The following is a 20,575-nucleotide window of genomic DNA, read 5'->3' as shown; positions in this document are numbered from 1 at the left end:
CGAAACAGCAGCTAAGGTGATCTCTGATCTGCGAAATAAAGCCTCCCACATCACATCCCAGTTTTCAAGAGAGTTCCTGCAAGCAGCATTGCTGCACGACTTCCCTGACCAGTATAACCAGAGATCTTTTGCCAAGCATAATACCAGATGCCACCTGAGATCAGACAGGCAGTGCTGGCACTTGCTTCTTAAGACAATTCTGGCTTAGAAAAAGAAATCCTTGTACAGAACCCTACAGTGTGTGGTCAGGGGGGAAAAATAAAAAAACATCAAGCTAAGAAACCCTGTTATCAAAAAACCAAACATCCAAACATCCACGGATCTTGGTATTTCTGGTCTGACAACTCTTTGCAAAAGCAGTAGCTGCTCCAGGTCGATGCAGCTTTCGGTATCGTTTTTGTCTGGTCCCTCTCAGAAGCCTCCACGCACAAGGTGCACTCACCCTCCAGGTCTCTTCTTCTGCTCGTTTGGTTTCGTATCTTCTGCTGGAGCCAGCTTCAGAGCCCCGAGCGGCGGGGCTGCTCCCGGGTGCTGCAGGGGCTGGTGTGGCTGGGGCTGGATGGGCTGCTGGACCACATGGTGCTGGGAGATGGCCAGGACCGGCGCCGCATAATGCTGGAGCTGCTTCGGGCTGCCCGACGGGGGGGTAGCAGCTTTCCCATCCGGCAGAAGCGGGCCCGGCGGCCTCTGGATGACCGGCGCGACCGAAGATGCTTCCTTAGTGACAGCAGGAGTGCTTACGAGGGGCTGGTGGCGTTGCACGAGCGGCGGGGACAGGGTGGTCTGGGCAGCTTGCTGGGGGGGACTGGTGACAACAGGGATGGGAATGACGGAGATGGGGGCTGCCAGGGGCAGGGGCGGCGGGGGGGCCGGGGCCGGGGAGGAGATGGGCACCAGCAGTTCGCTCCGGGGCTCCTCAGGGACGATGGCACTGTTGGCCCGTGGCACGCTGGTCTTGCCGGCCTTCTTCTGCTCCTGCTCTCTCTCCAGGCGGAGCTTCTCGTGCTTCTCATTCTCCTCTGGAAGAGAAACACCGACAGTGATTAATGGCGCTTCCCTGACCTTCCCCATCCACCGCCTCTAACCAGGCTGGTGACTAAACGCTGGCCTTTCCCAGCGGGAAATGGAGGCCGTGGGGGTAACACAGCCTGGCCCACGGCACACCCTGAGCCCACAGCAGCACCCGTGGCAGCCCCTGAAGATCCATCCCATGTCCCAGCCATGCTGCACCTTCCACTCATTGCCCTTTCACTCCAGCACAGACTGTTTAAATATAAACCACACGCTGCCCTACGTTCAGCCCTCGAGACCGAGCGGAGGCGACCCCTGGTTCCTCCGGGAGGCCATGACCGCAGACGCAGATGAAAAGCAATACACCACCTGACCAACCTCCTTCTCTGTCGCAGCTCCACGTGAAGAGAAACGGCCTGATCCAGTCACTTCCCACTCACAAGCTCCAAACCCATAAATCGCAAGGCCTTTCTGCCAAGGGCAAACATTACTGAGCTGAACAAGATTAATGGACCTTCGAGAGCTGCGGCAGGGCCTGGCCAGGAGCCTGTGCCTGCTCTCAGAGGGATGTGGTGTAGGTGCAGGATCCGTCCCCGCCGGCCCTTGCACAAGGACTCAGCACGTGAGCGATGCTCACTTCTACCCCACCTTCCCAAAGCCCTCCCTGCTTGTGTCCCATGGAGACACATCACTGCACTCTGCTCTACAACAGAAGAAAACAAACCACAACAAAACATTTTCAATTCTTCCTTTTCTGTTTTTAAATTGGCAAAGAGCTATTGAGCATTTTACCGAGGAGCCTGCCTTGGCCCCGGGACAGCCGCAGTACAACATGAACATTCGCTTCCAGGGAGGTAAAGACAAGCCCAGAGAACAGCCTCGACTAGCTGCATCCCGGGGAAAAACGGGGCATTTCAGGTTCGCCTCGTAAACCAGAGCCCGTGTGTGGGAGACAGGGAAACCTCGTGAGCCAGGCGTCCCCCGCTCCCAGTTCTCCCAGCACTGCCCAGGACACCCAACAGCCCAGAGATAAACAGCAGCCACGGGGCAGGACAAGCTCCTTAGGTTAAAATACCCTGTATTTTATACTATCAGCGTACATTTTAGCTTCATGGACTTTACACTGATACAAACCCGCCAGGGCACTTCTTTACTGCTCTGGATTTTATTCAAGCCCTTAGCTTTGGTGTGCATATGTTCCTATACGTTTTCAGAACACGAGACAAAGCAAATGAAATCTGTGTGGCCTGACTAGCAAAATAAACCTCATTAAATGCGATCCAGGTCTCCGGCTTTAATTGTGTGAACATAGCACAAATGAAATTTATTTATACAAGTCCTGTGGCGCCAGTGGCCCTGGCATCTAGACATCTCCCAGCCTTTCTCAAGTATCTCCGAACCCGCTGTCCGTGACGCTCAGCGGATCCCAGTCCTGACAGCCTCCAAGGAGCTGCAACCAACAGCATGCTTGGAGCTATGGCCCAACTCTGCTCACTGTCTGCCTGAACATCCCCATCCAGAGCCACAGCAGGCCTGCACAGAGCATCCGAGCCCCCCGGGTGGCAAAGGCCAGCGAGGAGTGCCCCAAGAAACGTCCAGCGTGAGCTTCAAGGGAGGCACCGAACCTGCTACCGGCAGGGCAAGGGGGGAACCTCAAACCCGACAAACCTCAGCAGCCCTCCTTCAGCTCAGCTCCAGCAACAGCCGAACATGTGCCGTATGAGACCAGGAATGGGGTTAAGCACCCAGCCAACCAGCACCTACAGAAGCAGAAAGCAACACCTGGATCAAGCTCCAGCACCAGGGCTGCGTCTCCAGGCTCTGACCTGCGGCACTTGGGAAGGCACCGCGTGAAATTCAGTGATCTGGAAGGATTTAACATCTAAAGAGTACTCTTCCCACGGCTGCCTGAGACTCAAATCCAAAATTATAATTCAGCTCCTTGTAGCACCAAGTAGGAGGGTAAGTGAGCTCAAGGTCTGACTGACTCCAAAATGGGAGATTGTTTAAATAGAAGCTCAGAGTCTGAATGCAGTATTTCTCTGTATTTTCTCAAAATACTTCAGGGTAATTATGAACATTTCCTTAAAGGAAGAAGTAAAGCAGGGCAGGGTGGCAAAAACCCCAGTAGGAATCCCCTGATGTAAACAACATAAACCTTAGCTACCGATGATTTCAGACTGGTTCAACTGAACAGCATTAATAACTAATAAATAAAAGCCCTTTGTCTGCAATTCTTTTGCTCCACTTTGCTGCTTGGTTTGCAGCCAGAGCCAACGTGATTGCCTGGCACAGGACGCACAAGGAAACTCAGCCCCGGTGACCTGCTGACTAATCGTGTTTCCTACGTGTGTGCTTGGCCACGTGGCCAGCGCCGGGGCAGCACAGGTTAGCCAGCTGCTGGGAGAGGGAGAGCTGCCCAGGGCTGGGCAGGCACCGGAGGAGAGACGGCACAGCTTCCACTCAGCCGCAGAACTGCCCCATGCCGGAGGGAGGGCAGCGGCAAAGGCAGCGCTCGAGGTCCGATGGGGACAGCAGAACCTGCCCGTGCCGAATTCGCTCCTGCGCTGGCTTCTGGCCGCAGCGCCGCGACAGCCGAGCAGAGGATGGAGAAAGGAGACCGCAGCCGAGGTCGCGCTGAGGCAATGCTTTCCAGGGCACGCGCGGGAGTCGGCACTGAAATTCCTACAACGGGTAATTTTCATTCATCGGGGAAGCCAAGAGAACAGGAAAGTAAGGTTACAAGCGTGCATTACTGATCAGAAATATTTATGTAAATGTCTCTGCGAAGCAGGTGCAGCCCTGGGGCTGCTGACAAGCTGCCAACAAGGCCTTTGGTGTTGCAAATCTTGAGCTCCCTTGAGCTAAGGAGTTTATTTCAAGGATTATTTTTTTTTTAGCCAAAATCTGACACCAGTGAGCCGCTGTTCTCTGCATCTGACTCATCCACAGGCAAAAAGGAACCACGCCATCGACCCTCCTGCCCGTGAGAGGACTGAAGGGTCTCAAAGCCGCCTCTTCCTAACACACCCCACTTCAGGACAGAAATGCTTCCATCGAGCTGGGAAAATCTGCGTCTCCTGCTCGCTTTGTGCTCACACCTTACAAACAAACTAAAGACACGCTTTAAAAAAGCCCCCTAGAGCTCTTTGCTTTTCCATATGAAATACGTTCACCCACTTTACTTCACAGATACAGACAAAAACAAAGAAGGGCAACCGGCATGCCATGGCTCATTCTTTCGTGCGCAGTTTACTCATCCCATGAGCTCCTGCAGGCCCGCCATGGAGAAAGCTGCAAGGCTTAGGGCATTCGCTTGGGCTCAGAGGGACAGCTGACCCGGCAGGGCCACACCAAAATTGTGTGTCATTTCCACTCAATTCTTGGCACTCTCAAAGGGGCCGAGGACTGAATCAAGGGAGTGAACCATCCCCTGTGAACCCTCAGGGGGTTGGAACCCAACGGAGGCACGAGGGGACAAGGATCCTCACCCTGCTCACACCAGGCGGCGGGAGCGGGGACCCCAGCCTGTCAGCCAAGCCAACGAGGCGGCACGGCGTAAGGAGGGCGCCAGCAGCAACAGGACGGAACAGCAAATCTTGTCACAGGAGGACACAGAAACAGGGTCAGTGTTCCTGACTGGCTATTTTAAGGCCCTGACGGTCCAGGAATAAACAGTGCCAGGCACTCTTAGCTTTGTTACCTAATAATCTGCTGGGTTTAAATTTATCTCCTCCCTTTTGCCTGCCCTGGAAATGCCACCCATCAGTAACGGCAAGCATGGCCAGCAAAGGCGGCGGCTGCGCAGGCAGAACCGCACGTGCCCCTGGGCCGGCAGCGCCGCGTATGGCACCCAGCCTCCCGCGGAGCCATGCTGTGGGAGCATGCCTTCACGGCATTTCAGTGCCCTTTTTAATGCTCCCGTTTCGTACTAGGGACACTATCATCTCAGAATTTATCAACGGCATGTGCCTTTGCATAATCAAGCATCTTTCCTCCACGTATGCTGAATCGTCCCTCCCCAGTACAGAGGGACAACATGACTCAACTCCGTGAACAGTTAGGCATTGGATGTTCTGTGCTGTAATTTTCTGAATAGTTTGAAGTGTTTTCTCTGAATCATTCAATGCTTCTGGGAGCCTATGCTGCACACCACGAACCACTACAGACCCAGAGAAAAGTGCTCTGGGTTTCACTTACACCGGTTCTACAGAAGCGTCACCCACAGGAGTGACTCCTTGTTTGTCCCAGGAAAGGGCTGGGGACAGAAAGAGTCTCCAGACTTCTTCCATTTCCGAGGCTGGCCCGGCCACGCTTGGGGAGGGGACGGCCACGCTGAGAGGAAGGGCAGGCTGGAGCCTGAAGGTTGGTTTCTGTTTCTGCAGGTCCCAGACTCCGGATGGGAGAACCAGGAAAGGGATGATAAGAACAGAGTCAGCAGTACTGGAGAGCAGCAACGCTCACCCTGAGCCCGGCCAACTCTGAGTCATAACCCAGGCTGCTGACACACAGGCTCCGCCAGCAAACAGCCACCGGCGCTTTCCAGAGCCGAGAAACAAGCAGGAGGACTGAGACCGCTTTGAGATTGTGACCCCTTTCTCTGAGCCCCTCTGAATTTTGGTTACAACAGCACAACACAAGCCCAACTCTTCCCTCTCATCTCTGCTAAACCCACTTTCTTTGGTGTCCCTCCCTTCGCATTGCTGCTTCCCCACCAGTAACGCAGCAGCCCCGAGACACAGCAGTTCGTCCCGAGCCCCGGCTCCTGGCCGTGCCCGTCGCCGAGCAGCCCTCGCCAGTGAGCCCATGGCAAGAGCTGGCCACAAGGCACTCAATGGCTCCTCACTTGCTGCTGCTCTTCTAGGTGCTGTGTTCAGATTTCAGCCTGCTGCCAAGACGCCCCATTTCCCTTCCTATTAACACAGACCAGGCCACAAATATGTTCTTAAAGAAAGACTAAATTGCATTTTTAAAGCACGCTATTCACAAAGGATACTGAAACCCTTCAGGATTAGAAGCCAGAAGCTCGTGACACACTCCAGAGCAGTGAGAGCTACGCCAGCCCTCCTGGGATTGCAGTTTCGGGGTTCAGAGACCCCGGCTCCCACCTGAGACTCCCTCTGCCGAGCCACCCTCACAGCGCTGGCACACCACAGGCTCTTCATACCTTATCTGCAGACAATGTCACCATCCACTACCAATGACAAAAATACTTGAATCTCTACTTTCTCAGCCAGAAGATGATGACACATTTATGTCATATCTGTAAAAGCAGAGGAAAATCAGCCTTCACATGAACTATCCCTCCTTAGTACCAACCAATACAGACCATTAGTGATTTCAGCATGACGGGCTTATCTGTAACTCTTAGAAATCAAAGTGAGCTCAGTATCCAAACCTGAAACAAATTAGAGAAATGACAAGATGATCCTCTTGCCTGATAAAATCTAGGAAGCAGACACGCTTTATTCCTTCTTTATGGAGACAGATGGCTTATGAGGAAATGAGTATTTCCCTTCAACAAAACCATCGTGGCTCCTGGAACGCAGAAAGGAAGGTTGGAAAGACCCTCAAGAAATCTTGTAGATCATCTCACAAGCCCCAAAGAAGAATCAATCATAACTAAATAATACCTGTCAGATGCTTCTCAGAGCAACAACTTCACAAATCTCTATGGATAATTTACACTGTGTTTTAATTTGCTATTCCAGTGCTTCACTGAAACCCTGAAGCAGCTCCAGACAGTCATTTTAGTTACAACTAACTCTTAGTGGTCAGAAGAAAGAAATAAAGGGCAGGGTTTAGCAGTACTACAAAGGCAAAGAAAACAGATCAAGACTGCTAAAAGAGTGAAACCATCACGGACAGCACCATATACACAGAGACCACCCCAGTGCCTTCCAGCCGTGACGGTGTCGAGCACCAAAGCTTGGCAGGCTGGACTGATGTAAAACTCTGGTTGTACCTTTCTGCAGAATTCAGGACGAAGTGCAGGAAAGCACTTCAGGCTCTGACAGGCAGAGTGGCTACCAACAAGCACACAACTGACTACGGACTGCTCCATCATCTGAGGAGCTTCACCCGGGGGGAAGACAACCACAGAGCTGTTTCTATACGAGATGCTGTCTCAACACGTTTCCATTGGGCACCAGCATGTTTAAGAAAGAGGGAGACAAAGTAACGCATTCTGATAAGCCGTTATTTGCAAGTTGAAGAGCTTCTGTGCCGCAGTTCAGAGCAAAAAGCGGCACTGACGACCAGCACGATCCAAGCCCACCTGCCCCAACACACACAAGGGGACTGCTGTCTCCCCTTCTGGCCCCGGGACAGTGAGACATGCTCAAGTCTGCAGAAACACAGCCAACGACGACGCTCTTCAAATGCACTAGTCGGAAAAGAATGGTAAACATGGGATGACTTAATAAACAGTATGATAAACAAACTGTGTACTCTTAAAACAAAAGAAAAGGCCCAGACACTGGATGTGCCCACAGAAGAGACTCCGAGACCCTCCTTCACCCACCGCTCGCAAGCAGGTCCCAGGCCCCTGGGGATGCAAGCGGCTGCAAACTTCTTTAAGTCAGACACACTGCTTGGCTTTTTTAACACTCTAGAAACTGAAGCAAAGACAGGTTAAATGACTTCACGTAACAGACTGAGTCATGGCAAAACCGGATCTGTCTGTTAATTACCAGCCTGTTAGGTAAGCGTATTTGCTCGACACCAGTTCATGTAACGTTCCTCGATCCCCACGATGAGGACAAGAGCCCACTGCTGCACCTTCATGCCAGGGCCGTGCCAGGGATTGTTTTCACAGGCTGCTCACACTAGTCAGCTCTCTTCTCACGGAAACGAATGGAAACAGGCAGGTTACCCTCCAGAATCCTATCTCCGTACTTGAAAAAGAAAAGGAGATAAGAATCCAAGGGTAGGTGCCCATCAAAGCACACTAACTGCGCACAGGAGTGGAAGCTTTCCTCGATCACCCGAACTGGCTGCGCCAGGGCAGTTATCCCTGCTGTCTCTGAATTCACAGACACCGCTCTCAGTCACACAGCAAGGCCCTTCCCAAAGGTAACGTCTGACTCCCAGAGCCAGCGTGCCGGCAGCCGGAGAGGAGAACAGGATCTCAGAGCAGTCCAGATCCTCCCCCAGCCCACGTTACAGCACCACTGCCAGTCTGTCCACCTGCACAACAAAAACCTCGAACCTAGAGCATCACCTGCTGACGGTCCAGACACACACTAAACGCGTGTTCTTCATCAAAAATACTTGGTATGGCCTTTGTTCACTGCACTTACTGCAAACAGACAAGAGCTCAGTCTACATCACACCCAAAACTACAGCATGTCCTCACAGGCAAGATCCTACCACTCGGCCACTGCAATTTTAATAAGAGAGAGCAAAGCTAATCAAAACCAGAGTGACAGACTTGTTTGAATGCTTCAAGCTGTCAGCAGGTAGCAGGAGATTCTCCAGAGGGAGACGCCTGCTCTGCCCGACTGTCTGACAGCACCCAGATCATCAACGGATCTACGTGAGGTGCTGCCAAGTCCTCTCAAACCTTCTCTCATGGTAATGAGACTGCACTGATGTGAGGGGTTGACTGAACCAGGGAGCATTTTGTGCTGCAGTACAAAAACCTGGCATGTTTTGAGCCACACAAATAGTCAGAGATCGGGCTGGAGACTCCCTGAGCAAGGACACGCTTTTAACAAGCTAAACAGGTATATGAAGGAAACAGAATCAGGAACGCGACGAAAATTTTTTACAGTGGAAATCAAATTCAGACGGTCTTGTTCACACGAGGTGGTTTTGGAAAGCTGGGAGTGGGCACTATAGAGTCTGATGCCCTTCCCAGCATCTCTCACTACCCTGAGCAGAACCGGCTCCCAGGCACCAAAGCACTTTGCCGAGGTCACTCCGGACAGTCTCTCCCTGTCCCTTGCCTCTTCTACACACAGAAATACAAGCATGCTGTCCAGGGACACCGGGGAATCCCATTACCAGCAACAGCGTCGAGGCACAGCTGCTGGCAGCGCTCTCTGTGTGCGAACACACAGCACCTCCACCGCCTTCTGCAGAGCCATCACCACCGTGTAGGCTCTCATGAGGTACCATCAGATATACATCATGCTTCTACATACAACCCTGAGCACGGAAACACAAAGAAAACAAATTTTTTCTATCACTTGCTGCTATGAAAAAGATGAGAGGCTGAAGGAAGCACAGGGAAAGCCCGAGGGAATCTTTAACTAGCAAGTAGAATGAATTGTACCATCTGCAATCAGACCCGATTTCATGGAATCATCGAATAGTTTGGGTGGGAACAGGCCTTTAAAGGCGTTCTACTCCAACCCCCTTGCAATGAGCAGGGACATCTTCAACTCATCAAGACAAAACACTCCTTATTCATCCCTGCCCCATCCTCTGCAATGTACCACACGCAGCTTCCAGTCAGGAGATGGTATGATGTTCAGCGAGTCTTGGGGCTTTCTCTACTCCAATCTCCACCCCCCGCTGGACAGGACACTGGGGACCAGAAAGTCCAACCTTACTTCTTGCCTTAGCGAGGCACAGCTTTAGGTAAGGCACTTCAAGCCCCTGCGCCTCAGCTCTTCCACCCCGGACCTCTCAGAAGTGCTGCAAAACTCACCTGAAGACTATAAAATGCTTTGATGTCCCTTGGTGAAACAACTTATCAGCCAAGGGAAGGGACTTTTGCTTTTTTGGGGGACAAGGAAGGTCTGCAAACTTTGTATGCTCTATTTTGTATTTGTATTATCGCTCCCTTCCTAAGCATACCCGTATGCCTGTATGTGTAGAGAAGATACAGATGGGAAACGAAGGACGACTTACAGTTTTACTTTTCCCCTCAGACTGCAGCTGAGGGGTGGCTCTGCCCTGAACCAGAGCCCCTGGGGGTGCAGCCAGCGCTCCCCAGCGCGACAGCTCTTAAATTCTTGAAAAGCAGCAAGTTAAGGAAAGGAAACCCTTTCAAATATTGAATATGATTACACCATGGCACCGACAGCCACAAGATTCCATCCAGGATCAGAGCTCTCATCAATTCAAAAAAAAAAAAGTTTTTATGTTTATGCAGTTTTGTCAGGTTTTGGGAAGTCCAGTATTTCGTACACAAAATTCAACTGACGTGCCCCGCAGCACAGCAAAAGGCATTGGGGGGTTCAGGACAGCAGATTCCCAACTTTCAGCCCCGCTGTGGGCCCAGGATGCCGTGCTGCCTCACAAAACAATCAGGTGGAATGTTACTGGAACACATCAGGAGAGATGAACCCTGCAGACAACACAGACGCGGGAGGGGTCCCCTCTGCGGCCGCCGCGACTCCCTCGTCCTCCACCACCCGGCCTGATGGCCTGCGCCAGGCTCGTGCCCATCATCAAGGGAGAAAAAGGGACAAAAAAGAAAGGAAAAGGTGAGCAGAACAGCTAGTCTAGCACTAGAATAACAAAATAGGTTAGGATTACGCAAAGCAATTAATTTCCAGCAGCCAGCCTGCTCTGGGTTTATTCCCTGCTTTGGGCAGGCCGACGGCAGAAGGTGGAGCTGTGCTGGGGTCTGGCAGAGCCATTCCCACCCGTGCCGGGGCACGGGCATCATCCGGGGCGGCAGCGCAGCTCTCCCATACCTGCAACCCTCCGGAAAAAGATAAACACTGCACTGTTTGTCAGGAGGTGCTTTAACTTCACCTGAAGAAATGCAGGTGGAAGCGCTGCCTGCAGCAGGCCAGCGATGACTGAGGACGTGGCCACACGCACCAGGGACGCTCAGGACCTGTGGGCATCCAGACACAGCCTAAAAGCCCTACGGGGTTCCTGGAGATGTGTCTCAACACCCTAAGACCTGCTGTGGGACACTGGAGAAGGACCACACTGAGCACAGCACGGAGCCACTGCCAGAACACGGGTACTGGGCGTGAGCTGCTCCTCTTCCTCGCCCACCAGCAGGAGGTGGGTGGCACTGCAGCCAGGGGAGACCCCTCTGGCCACCAACATCCCGTTATCAGCCCCACGCAATTAAGACGTGTGCCAAAGCAGCTGTTAGATGAGATGGGAAAGGACTAGGACTACGCTTACTGTTCCATCACCACCCTTGCTGGCAACATTGAAAAAAAATGAAAAGCCATAAACATAATGGAGCAGCATCAAGCAAAGCAGAGAGCAGAAGCTGAGCAGGTCGTAGATGAGTTATCTATGGGAAAAACCCTAAGAAAACAAGTATTAGTTACTTGCAATTTTAAATAAATTTGTTTTCTTAGATCATGAAACATTCTTGGATTAACCTACATTCAAAGAAATCAGCCACCCTCGAATTCAAGTCAAATGTCCCTGGAGTTTACAAGTAACAGACAGCGAAAGGATCTCAGTTTGCGGGTTTGTGCATGTGTACACATATGCATTTACACACGTGAGCCACTTGTTTACAGAAAAAAAGGGTTATCGGCAGCAATGTTATGAAGTATGAAAGCGCAGATGTGGATGAGACAAGAGCGCTTCAAAATCCCGACTCCCAAAAGAAGCAAACACTGAAGTGTGTGGCCAACATGGTGTTTTGTCCAGGGCGTGTCTGTTATTGTCTGCATTCCCCTAGTGTTAATATTATATTAAGAAATGCATAACATCAACTATCCCCCTCCTCTCCCTCTAATCTGTTGTTTTTTCCCCCCAAAATTAATGAGATCCAAATAACATTATTACTAGTATCATCATTTACGTAACATTTGTCATCGTGCAGGAGAACGGGTCTGCTGAGCGCACGAACAGGAGTACGAATGACGAGCCAAACCACTGCGGTTTCGTTTTCGTTACCTCTCTCTGTACATCTGCATAAACCCGTCACACGCGGTTGTAAGGAACCGTTCCCGAGTCGTGCAACCCAGCACAAAGCACCCAACAAACCCAAGGAGACGCGCGCGATCAAACTGGGATGTGCAATGAGCACACGAGGGAAAGAGCCTCCAAAAAAATACTATTTTAAGTCAGTAAATAGCAGAAGTGTTTGTGTCGTGGAAGTGTCATCAAGAGTGAGCATTCTATAGATGTAAAAAACATTAGATGTATCCAGATAGTTCTCTAATTAGTAAGCCCACAATTGCCTCTAACTTAGCCTGTTACTTTCATTTCATTTGCTCCCAGTTTACCGGGGAGACGACAACCAACCATGTGGACTGCGTCCTCTAAACTCCAGCAAGTGTTTCAGCAAACTCTGAACTCCTCTTTCATAATGAGCGGCACAACTGGCGGACCCCCACAGCACCGGCGTCTCTTTCACCCCCGAGGTCCCAGTGGCATCTGTACCACGGCGCTCTCCTCTGTCAAGCTGTCGTTCTTACGGGTACATCTCACCTGATGCATTTTGACTCAGCTTTTTTCAGCAATTTGAAATTGTGTTCTCTGAAATATTAATACCTATAATATGTAATATTCCACAGGCTTTTGGGTAAACATCTTGTAAACACAGTTCAAACCACACTGTAGGCAGTGCCCGGTTACCTGGGGACACAAGAGGCGACAGCGCCGTGCGCAGGCTGGCAGCAGGGCAGGCTCCACGTGAAAACCAGTGTCCCAACAACTCCCCGAAGCAATAAACGGCCCTCAGAGAGCTGCCAGCACACAACAAGACTGCTCTGGTTACAAATTAAGAAAAGCGAAGCCTACATGGTCTGATTTTCCACTGGTGGGAGAGGCTGGACAAGCAGGAGAAGCCCCATGTGTCATCTGCCAGGAAACAGAGCAGACCTGAGCAAAGACACCAGTTACGGCGGGGAAACGGGACGTTCTGGGACACTCGTGTCAGGTTTGAAAGCGCCTGGACACCACATGTGTGCTGACAGAAATATGCAGCTCAATGACTACAGCAGGACCTGAGGCCAAAGCCAAGCGCTACTTCATTTGTGACACGCGGGACGTGCGGCAGAAGGCAGCTCAGGGGTGCCCAGGACACCACTGCCCCGCTCCGCCACGCACCTCTCCCCGTGCCTCATGAGTCCCCAGGGTCACACGTGGCACCATGCACTACGCGGAAGGAGGGGGAAGATGCTGGGGCAGGGGTCGATCTCGCAGCTCTGCAGACCCCACTCTGCTCCCCGAGGGACTTCATTTCGTTCCAGGTCAGCCCACGGAGCTCTCCCGCAGTTGCACCCGCACTGTCCCCAGAGCTGGGGATCACTCATGCTGCACCCCCAGTAGCTATAAACCACAAAAAGACGTACAAAGCCGTGACAGAAGCTGCTGGCCTGACCTCCCAGGGAGTCCAAGCAGAACGTGAAGACCCGACTGCTGTCTGCTTCCGGGGAATCCTTCCTCATCTCCTCTTTTCAGAAAGCTCTCCTTCCTGATCACGAACGGCACACCAAGGGTGCCCTCCACCACCTCTCTCCGGCTGGGCAGTGGCCACGGTGCTCTCCAGGCCGGCAGGACAAGCAGTGACGCCCCACACACCGCGTTTTCATGTGCGAGTATGGCAGTGCTCCAGGTCGCCGGGAATCCCCATGAAGAGGACCAGCCGTACCTTAACCCTCTTCCCTCCCAAAGCCATTCCGCTCTCCCTTCTCCTAAAGCTTCATGATTTGTCCTTCTATCCATTTTCTTCCTCATAAAAAGCAACAGCCTGAGTATTTATGGTATTTTGCCACCTAGTTGGCAGGAGGGCCTGGCCACCAGCTGGGCAGAGCCACAAGGAGCAGCCGCAGACCACACTCACCGCTGCCTCAGCAGGGACTCTGGGGCAGGGTCCTGTCCTGCTCTTGAGGGACGGGTGCTGCAGAGTGCTCTGAGCACTCTGCAGCACCTCCTTTGGCTCTGGACCCAGCAGCTTTTTATCAGTTTTGTTTTACATGTTTAATGCTGTTCCTGAATTGGATTGATTTCAAGGCCAGACTGGACCCCTGGAGTTATGCAGTGTAACTGTGGGTGTAATGCAGACCCTAAAGCTTCTCTGAACACTCCTCTGAAGAGGCAGGGGAGGAATACGGCGGCAAGGGAAAGAAGACAATCTAGAATGCTGTATTGTTGCCCAAACTGTCTTTCCCAGTGATTTCTCTGCTCGTGCTCTCCCCTGACACCTTCCTGTTACCCTAAGTTCAAGTGACGGGCTCCTCCCTCTCACGCCACACATCTTGCTGGTGCTCACGCCTTCCCGAAGTGGCCACACTTGCACCCACGCCGCTGCTGCGCTGTCAGTTCAGCTCTGCCACATCTGTCACAGCAGGAGCCGTTAACGGTGGGTCTCACGCACGACGCGCAGCCCCCGGGGCACCGCCAGGCCCACGCTGGGCACTGCGCAGCTCACCCAGGCTGGTGCCCCCGAAGCGGGCTCTGCTACGGAACAGCATCCCCACGCACCCGTGTGTGCTGCTCCGCGCTCCTGCTCTGTATTCCACCCCATTTCTTTTTTTTGGTGCATTGCCTTGCCCGCGCGCCACGTAGAAACGATCTCAGCCTTCAGAGGTCACCCAGCGCAACGCAGCCGGGTCACTCCGGCCCCTTCTGCCCCACAGTCGGCACGGCACGTCTTCCAACACATCCCAGACCCTCACTTGTTGCGTCCGTTTACAAAACGGTCTCATAACGTGGGGCAGCTGGATAATAATTAAAATCTTTTCCAGCAGCAGCAGATGTAATAGACGCTTACACCAGTTCTCCGGCGTTTAACCGCTGCTATGGCCAGGGCTGCAGGTATCAACAGCCCCGGAGTGCGTCTGGCCAGAAAGGCAAGGGAATTGCCACTGGCTTAAGGCGGGGGGGGGAGACAGGCCGCCCGCCCCGCTGGGGCTGCGGGGCCGGCTCCCGCCCCGGCCGAGGGAGCACCGCAGCCCTCAATTCCCGGTTCTGTTCCCCACCCGGGCGGCTCTCGCCCCTGCACGTCCCCGGGCCCTCTTGCCTCATCGCATCTCCCATCTCAGCCATGACTCATCACCCAGACAATGGGGCCGCCGCGGCGGCACACAAAGAGCCGCCCCCCGGCTCCTGCCGCAGGTACCCGCGCTGTCACTGCGCCCGGCCTGCAGCGCGGCCCCACCGCCCCTGCGGCGGCGCGGCGGGCGGGCACGGGGCCGGCCCCCTACCCGTCACAGCCGTCGGAACCGCCGGGCCCCGGCCGCCGCCGGACGCTGCCCACGGCGCGGGGGGCGCGGGCCCGGGCGGGGGGCGCCGCTCCCGGGGCGGCCCCGGGCGGGGCGGGGGGGGGGGGGGGGGGGACGGGACACACAGGGGGCGGGGCTCCCGTGCCGGGGCGACCGCCGCTCGGCGCGCACGTGGTGGCGGGCGGCGCCTGACGCGTCACGCGGCGCGGCCCCGCCCCCGCCCCGCCCCGCCGCGCGGGGACACGCAGCGCGCCGCGGCGGCGGCGCCGCGCCCGCGGGCGGGGCGGGGGCGGCCGGGCGCCCCCCCCCCCTCCCTCCCCCAACCCGGGGCCACCGGGGATGTGGAAGGGGGGGCGGACACCCTCGGGGCCGGGCCCGACCGCGGGGAGCCCCCGCCGGGGCGGTGCCGCGCTCCACCCCCCCCACCCCCCCCCCCCCCCACTTCCCCGCGCCCTGTCACTTCCCCGCGCGGCGGCGGCCACACGCTTCCCCCGGCGGCAGCGCCCCGCACCGGCACCCCCCGCCGTCCTTCCTCCTCCGCCACCCCCCGGCCTGTCAGGCGGCCTCCCCGCCGCGGGGCGGCCGGTCCCCTTACCACGTGCGGTCTGCTGCGCCTGCCACTCCAAGAACCGCGCCGCCTCCAGCAGCGTCTCGATGCTCATGGCGGGGGCCCCGGCCGCCTCCTCCTCTTCTTCCTCTTCCTCCTCCTCCCCGGTAGCGCGGGCCCGGGCCGCAAGGCGCCGCGCCGCCCGGCGGCTCGCCCCGACGGCAGCAGCGCTGGCGACAAGATGGCGGGCGGCAACAGAAACACAACAGGCGGGCGCTGGCGCGGCCCCGCTACTACGCGGCGGGCGGCGGCAAGACGCGGAGCGGAGTCGGATGGGGCGGGACGGGACGGGGAGGGAGGCCTGGGCCGCGGCCGCCCCCGCGCAGCCGGCGGGGCCGTCGGGACGCCCCCGCCGGGGGCGTCCCGACGGCCCCGCCGACTGCAGGGGGGCGGCCGCGGCCCCCGGTTTCGCCCCGTCCCGGCGTCGCGTCGCTCCGGTCTCCGGGTTTTCCCTGCCACCCTCCCCCCGCAGTGCGCTCGCGGCCCATGACAATATGTCACCGCGGCGCCGGCCAATGGGAGCGGAGGACAACAAGGCATGGAGCACCTCCACATGGGCGCCCCGCGCCGCCGCCGCTCCTCTTAAAGGGGCCGCGCCGCGCCCCACCCGCCGCCGCCGCCCACGGCTCCCCCCGCAAGGCGGCGGTTGACCGAAATCGGCTTTTTTTTTTTTTTTTTTTTTTTTTAATAACGTAAGTTGCGGCAGGTTGCGGCGCTGCCGCCGAGAGGGGCGGGGGGGTTGGTGCCAGCAGCGAGCGCACGTGGGTGACGTGTCTGTCATCTGGCCCCGGCCTCCCGCGGGTGGATTCCCCCAAATACCCCAAAGTCAAGAAAATAAAATTATGTTTTTAAGCGCGCATCCGCCATGGGCTTGGCTAGCCAGCGTGACATCTGCACTCCATCCGAAATACCGCAGCGGCCGTAAACGCGAGCGCTGAGCACCACCAGGCTGGGACACGGGAACATTTTTTCCCTTTTCCCACGTCCTGTCCTCTGCCCCGCTTTAGCAGAACTTCCCCAGAGCTGTCCCGGGTCGGAGGCTCTGCGGGGGCACAGGACGAGGGGCTCTGTGTGTCACCTCCCCTGCCCCGCGTCGGTCGGTGGTCGCTGGGACAGGACGAGCCCTCTCAAGGAGGGAGCCTCATGACAAGCGTCCCCAGAAATTCCCCGCGAGCAGCGCCTGCTCTTCTGGAAAAACCTCGCAGCGGAGATGAAAGTGCTGCCTATGATTAACATTAGTTAACGTTTTCCTTCGTAAGGGCCTTTTTCCAGTAGCTTGCAAAACTAAATTAAACTTCAATTATCCACACTGAAATTTTCCATGTTAAGGATGTGCCTCTGATTCACTTCGGTTTTGGGGTTGGGAAGAGATACTGAAGTAAAGGAAATAGAAACTGATCAGAAATAACAATGCTGCTCTTAGAGGGAATGGGATTGAAAAAAAAAAAAAAAGATTTTCATGTGAGAACTTTTATTCTACTTTAAAAAACTAAGGAATTCACAGACCAAAAACTACGCTGAGGAATGGCCACTGAAGGTGGCAAAACCAGGCCCTGGTGAGCTGGGCCATACTGGTTTGCGGCACTTGGGGCTGGCTTCTACGCGCGCCTGCTGCCACGCCACCCGCAACAGCCGCTCAGGACGGTGTCTCCTCCTCGCCCAGCGCCTGGCTGATGCCCTCACGTACTGCACACTCCGCGGTTACTGCACGTTCTGTGGTTACTGCATGCTCCTCAGATCTTCCTCTGCAGATGGAAGGAGTCATTTCCTCCTGGGCTTTGCTGTGAGCTCATCTGTGGCTTATCTGAATACCTCACAACATTAATGAGTGTATCGTCATCACTGGAGGGTGGAAGATGTAGATAAGGACAGTCTGTGAGAGCCCAGCTGGAGGAACTCGCCCGGTACCATCAGGAGGTTGTAGCTAATGGAGGGACGGGTGTCATTTTCCACGGAACTTCTCGGCTGCTCTCCATCCATCCATCCATCCATCCATCCATCCATCCATCCATCCTCTTCCTGCAAACTGACTCAGCCCTCCTCACAACTTCTGCAGTAAATGAAGGAGTTTTAACAACATGAATGCCCTTCCTCACCTGGCCCTGATTCCTTGGAGCAGACGTCCAGGCCGCACGCTGAACTCAGCGGGAGGCCTGTGTAAAAATAGTATGATCACTAATATAAGTCACACAATGCACATACCCTTAAGGAGCTCAGTAAAAGCTACTCCAGGGCAAACTTAATCTGACATTTCCTAAGTCCTTCGCTTTGTAACCTGGTCATATTTAGATGGTTTTTGCATGCGTTGTGCATGTTATGTTCATAAATCGGGCTGGCCTGGTGATAGAGCAGCCAAGGGTGAGGAGCAGCGGCGGAGCTCCGGGCAGGACAGCCCACGGCTCCTGCCGTCTGCGCCACATGCGGCACAGCGCTGCCAGGATCCAGGTGTTGGACTGGTCAGTGCGGCACTTCGAACAGCGGGGCATTCAGACCACAAGATAGCAACACCAGAAAGGTGCCTTGGACCGTCTATCCATGAGGAAGAAGGGCTGAAATCCGCGGCTGGGACACACACTTGTTGCAGTCCAAGTTGATGGTGTGGGCTGCAGTTTTGTAGACCGGGTCTATGTGTGTAAGTGCAGTAAACCACAGATTCTTTCTCCAGCCACCTCTCTCTCGTCATTCACACCGTGCATAATCCTACCAACCACGCTGGTTTACAGCGTGGTTCTTCTAGACGGCCTCAGTTTTAAGAAGGAATTGCTCATTCTGCGATCAAATTTGCTTCACAAACAATACCCCTTAACCACAGAGCCTGTGCTCTTGCCGAGCGCCGTGGTACCTGCCCGTGCTTTGCAGTGTGGCTCTGAGCCCTGCTGGCTCTGCACCCCTGCGAGTGCCACAAACTCTTGGGTTTTAGCAGGCGAGGTAAAAAAACAAGACAACAAGAACGAATCATTAGAGGAACTTACTGACAATACAACCGCCAGTGGTCTAAAGCAGTATATTCATTAGAACGTGGCTTTCAAAAGAAGTGTTTTCAGGTACGTCTGAATAGTTTACTCCTGTGCTGGGTTAACTGCTTTAGTAGGAGGCAGAACTTTCCTTCTGCCTGTCTGGTAATGTCTTTTGCAACACTTTAAGCTCCGAGGAGAGCTGTTTCTTCTGAGACCTTGAGCTCCGTGGGCTCTCGGCTGCTAAGCTAGCTCCTAATTTTGGCAACTGAAAGTACAAATCAGTGCCATTGACATTCATATCAGAGCGATGTTTCCTGATTAAATTCATTTATTGTGAGTTTTTGGACCCAACCGATGCTGCAGCTTGGGAATGCATCCAAAACCCATCAACTGTGTATTCATCTACCTCTGGAGGATTACACTAAGAAAGGTTTTCCCTGAATCATTTGACCCTGTTACTAGGGACAGCCGTAAACCAGAACACTTAGATTATGTGGATCGACTTAGTGAACAGTTGGGGAGAGTTTTTAAAACTTGGCGTATGTGCTAAAAGTCCAGAGAGGTCCAATTTCTGGCCCGTGACGAGCAGGCCGGGCTCCCTGTGCCACCCAGCCACGCACAGGCAGACGCCGGGGCTGAGGACACCTGGGAGCGGCTCGGTCTGAAGTCAGGGCCGTCCTTCCCCACACGCCTCCTGGACTCTGCTCGGGTGTACGCTGCTCTTCCTTATCCGGCCGCTCCTGACAGCCGCCCGCAGGCAGGAATGGCCCCGGGCGAGCCCTGCGGTGCTGCTGTGCGGCTGGTGGCACTGCCACCTCCCTGGGGACAGTGCTGGGGCACTTCGGGAGCCACCCGAGTCCTGCAGGAGGGCTCTGGCTTCCATTCCTGGGCCTGAAACTTTCCACCAAATCCTTTGGCTAACGTTTGTTTCATCTTCTCCAAAGATTAGGTGTAACTTATGAGGACGTAAAGCTTTTGTTTCCATTACAAGCATACGTAGGTTCAGAGCTGTGTCTTTTTACCTGTTTTGAGGGGAATGCCCAGGGAGGTTTAACTTTTTATTTGTTTAGTATTTCCTGTTTAGTCAGTCCTTTGGGTAATGTCAGATGATATTCAGAAGGCACAGATATGAATCTCTACTATATTCTGGCTGTAGTAAGTTTAAAATCAGTGGAGTTGAGCATGAATGAAATTGCCCCTGTACACTATGAGTGGTGAATTTGGATAATATCTTAAACGTGAAGCTGGGTTGTGAAAAAAACCCAAAATGTTTAAGCACTTTTAATAGCACACCAAATGCAAAACCTTACTGTACTCAGTAAAATGCATTTTTTTATTTTCAGGGTTATTGATGGCATTATATAAAGTTTGAATGGGTTTGGGTTTATATAGATATAATTATGGTCGTGATATTCATATATTAGTGTAGGGAAAACAAGCAGTGGTTATAGGTCCCGTTATCTTTCCTTATATCCGCCCTTTCCCCCTGCCCCAAAAAGACAAGATTTCAGAGGAGATGAAAAATGGCCATTTTGAGGATGACACTATCTTACGACGCCACCTATACACAAAATGCCACAAGGATCACCTAATAGCTTAAACGTCATATTCTATCCTAGGGATATGATGGGCGTTTTAAAAAAAAGCTACTTCAGCTGTGCAAATTTGGAAGAATAACTGCAATACTGCTGAAGACTCAACAGTCTCCTTCCTGTTATTCTGCTTATTGCCTTTCCGCCTATGCAGCAAACAGCTCCTCCTTACACAAAGCCATCCTCAGAATTCTCGCATCAGGTGATGGTCCGTAAGTTCAGCTTTCTGGCAATGCTCATCGCTGAGGCTTTCCCCCCCAGTTCAGAAATGACTCACACCCATTTCCTGGCGGGAGCTGCCTG

General features: G+C 54.0%; 1 protein-coding gene across 1 annotated transcript in view; it reads right to left on the bottom strand.

The window, feature by feature from the left end:
• Positions 1-15,973, bottom strand: part of MNT (MAX network transcriptional repressor) — a 42,795-nt gene extending 26,822 nt beyond the window's left edge. Inside the window, exons 1-2 of the mRNA XM_063341269.1 lie at positions 15,712-15,973; positions 443-1,019 (exon numbers count right to left, since the gene is read on the bottom strand). Of these exons, the coding sequence (XP_063197339.1) occupies positions 443-1,019; positions 15,712-15,778 (644 nt within the window). The 5' untranslated portion in view covers positions 15,779-15,973. The remainder of the gene's footprint in view (positions 1-442; positions 1,020-15,711) is intronic.
• Between the last annotated feature and the right edge of the window lie 4,602 nt (positions 15,974-20,575).

This window comes from Chroicocephalus ridibundus, chromosome 7 (genome assembly GCF_963924245.1).
Source record: "Chroicocephalus ridibundus chromosome 7, bChrRid1.1, whole genome shotgun sequence".
Classification (NCBI taxonomy): Eukaryota; Metazoa; Chordata; class Aves; order Charadriiformes; family Laridae; genus Chroicocephalus; species Chroicocephalus ridibundus.
Note: the sequence above shows the minus strand (reverse complement) of the source record. Positions and strands in the feature narration are given on the sequence as shown.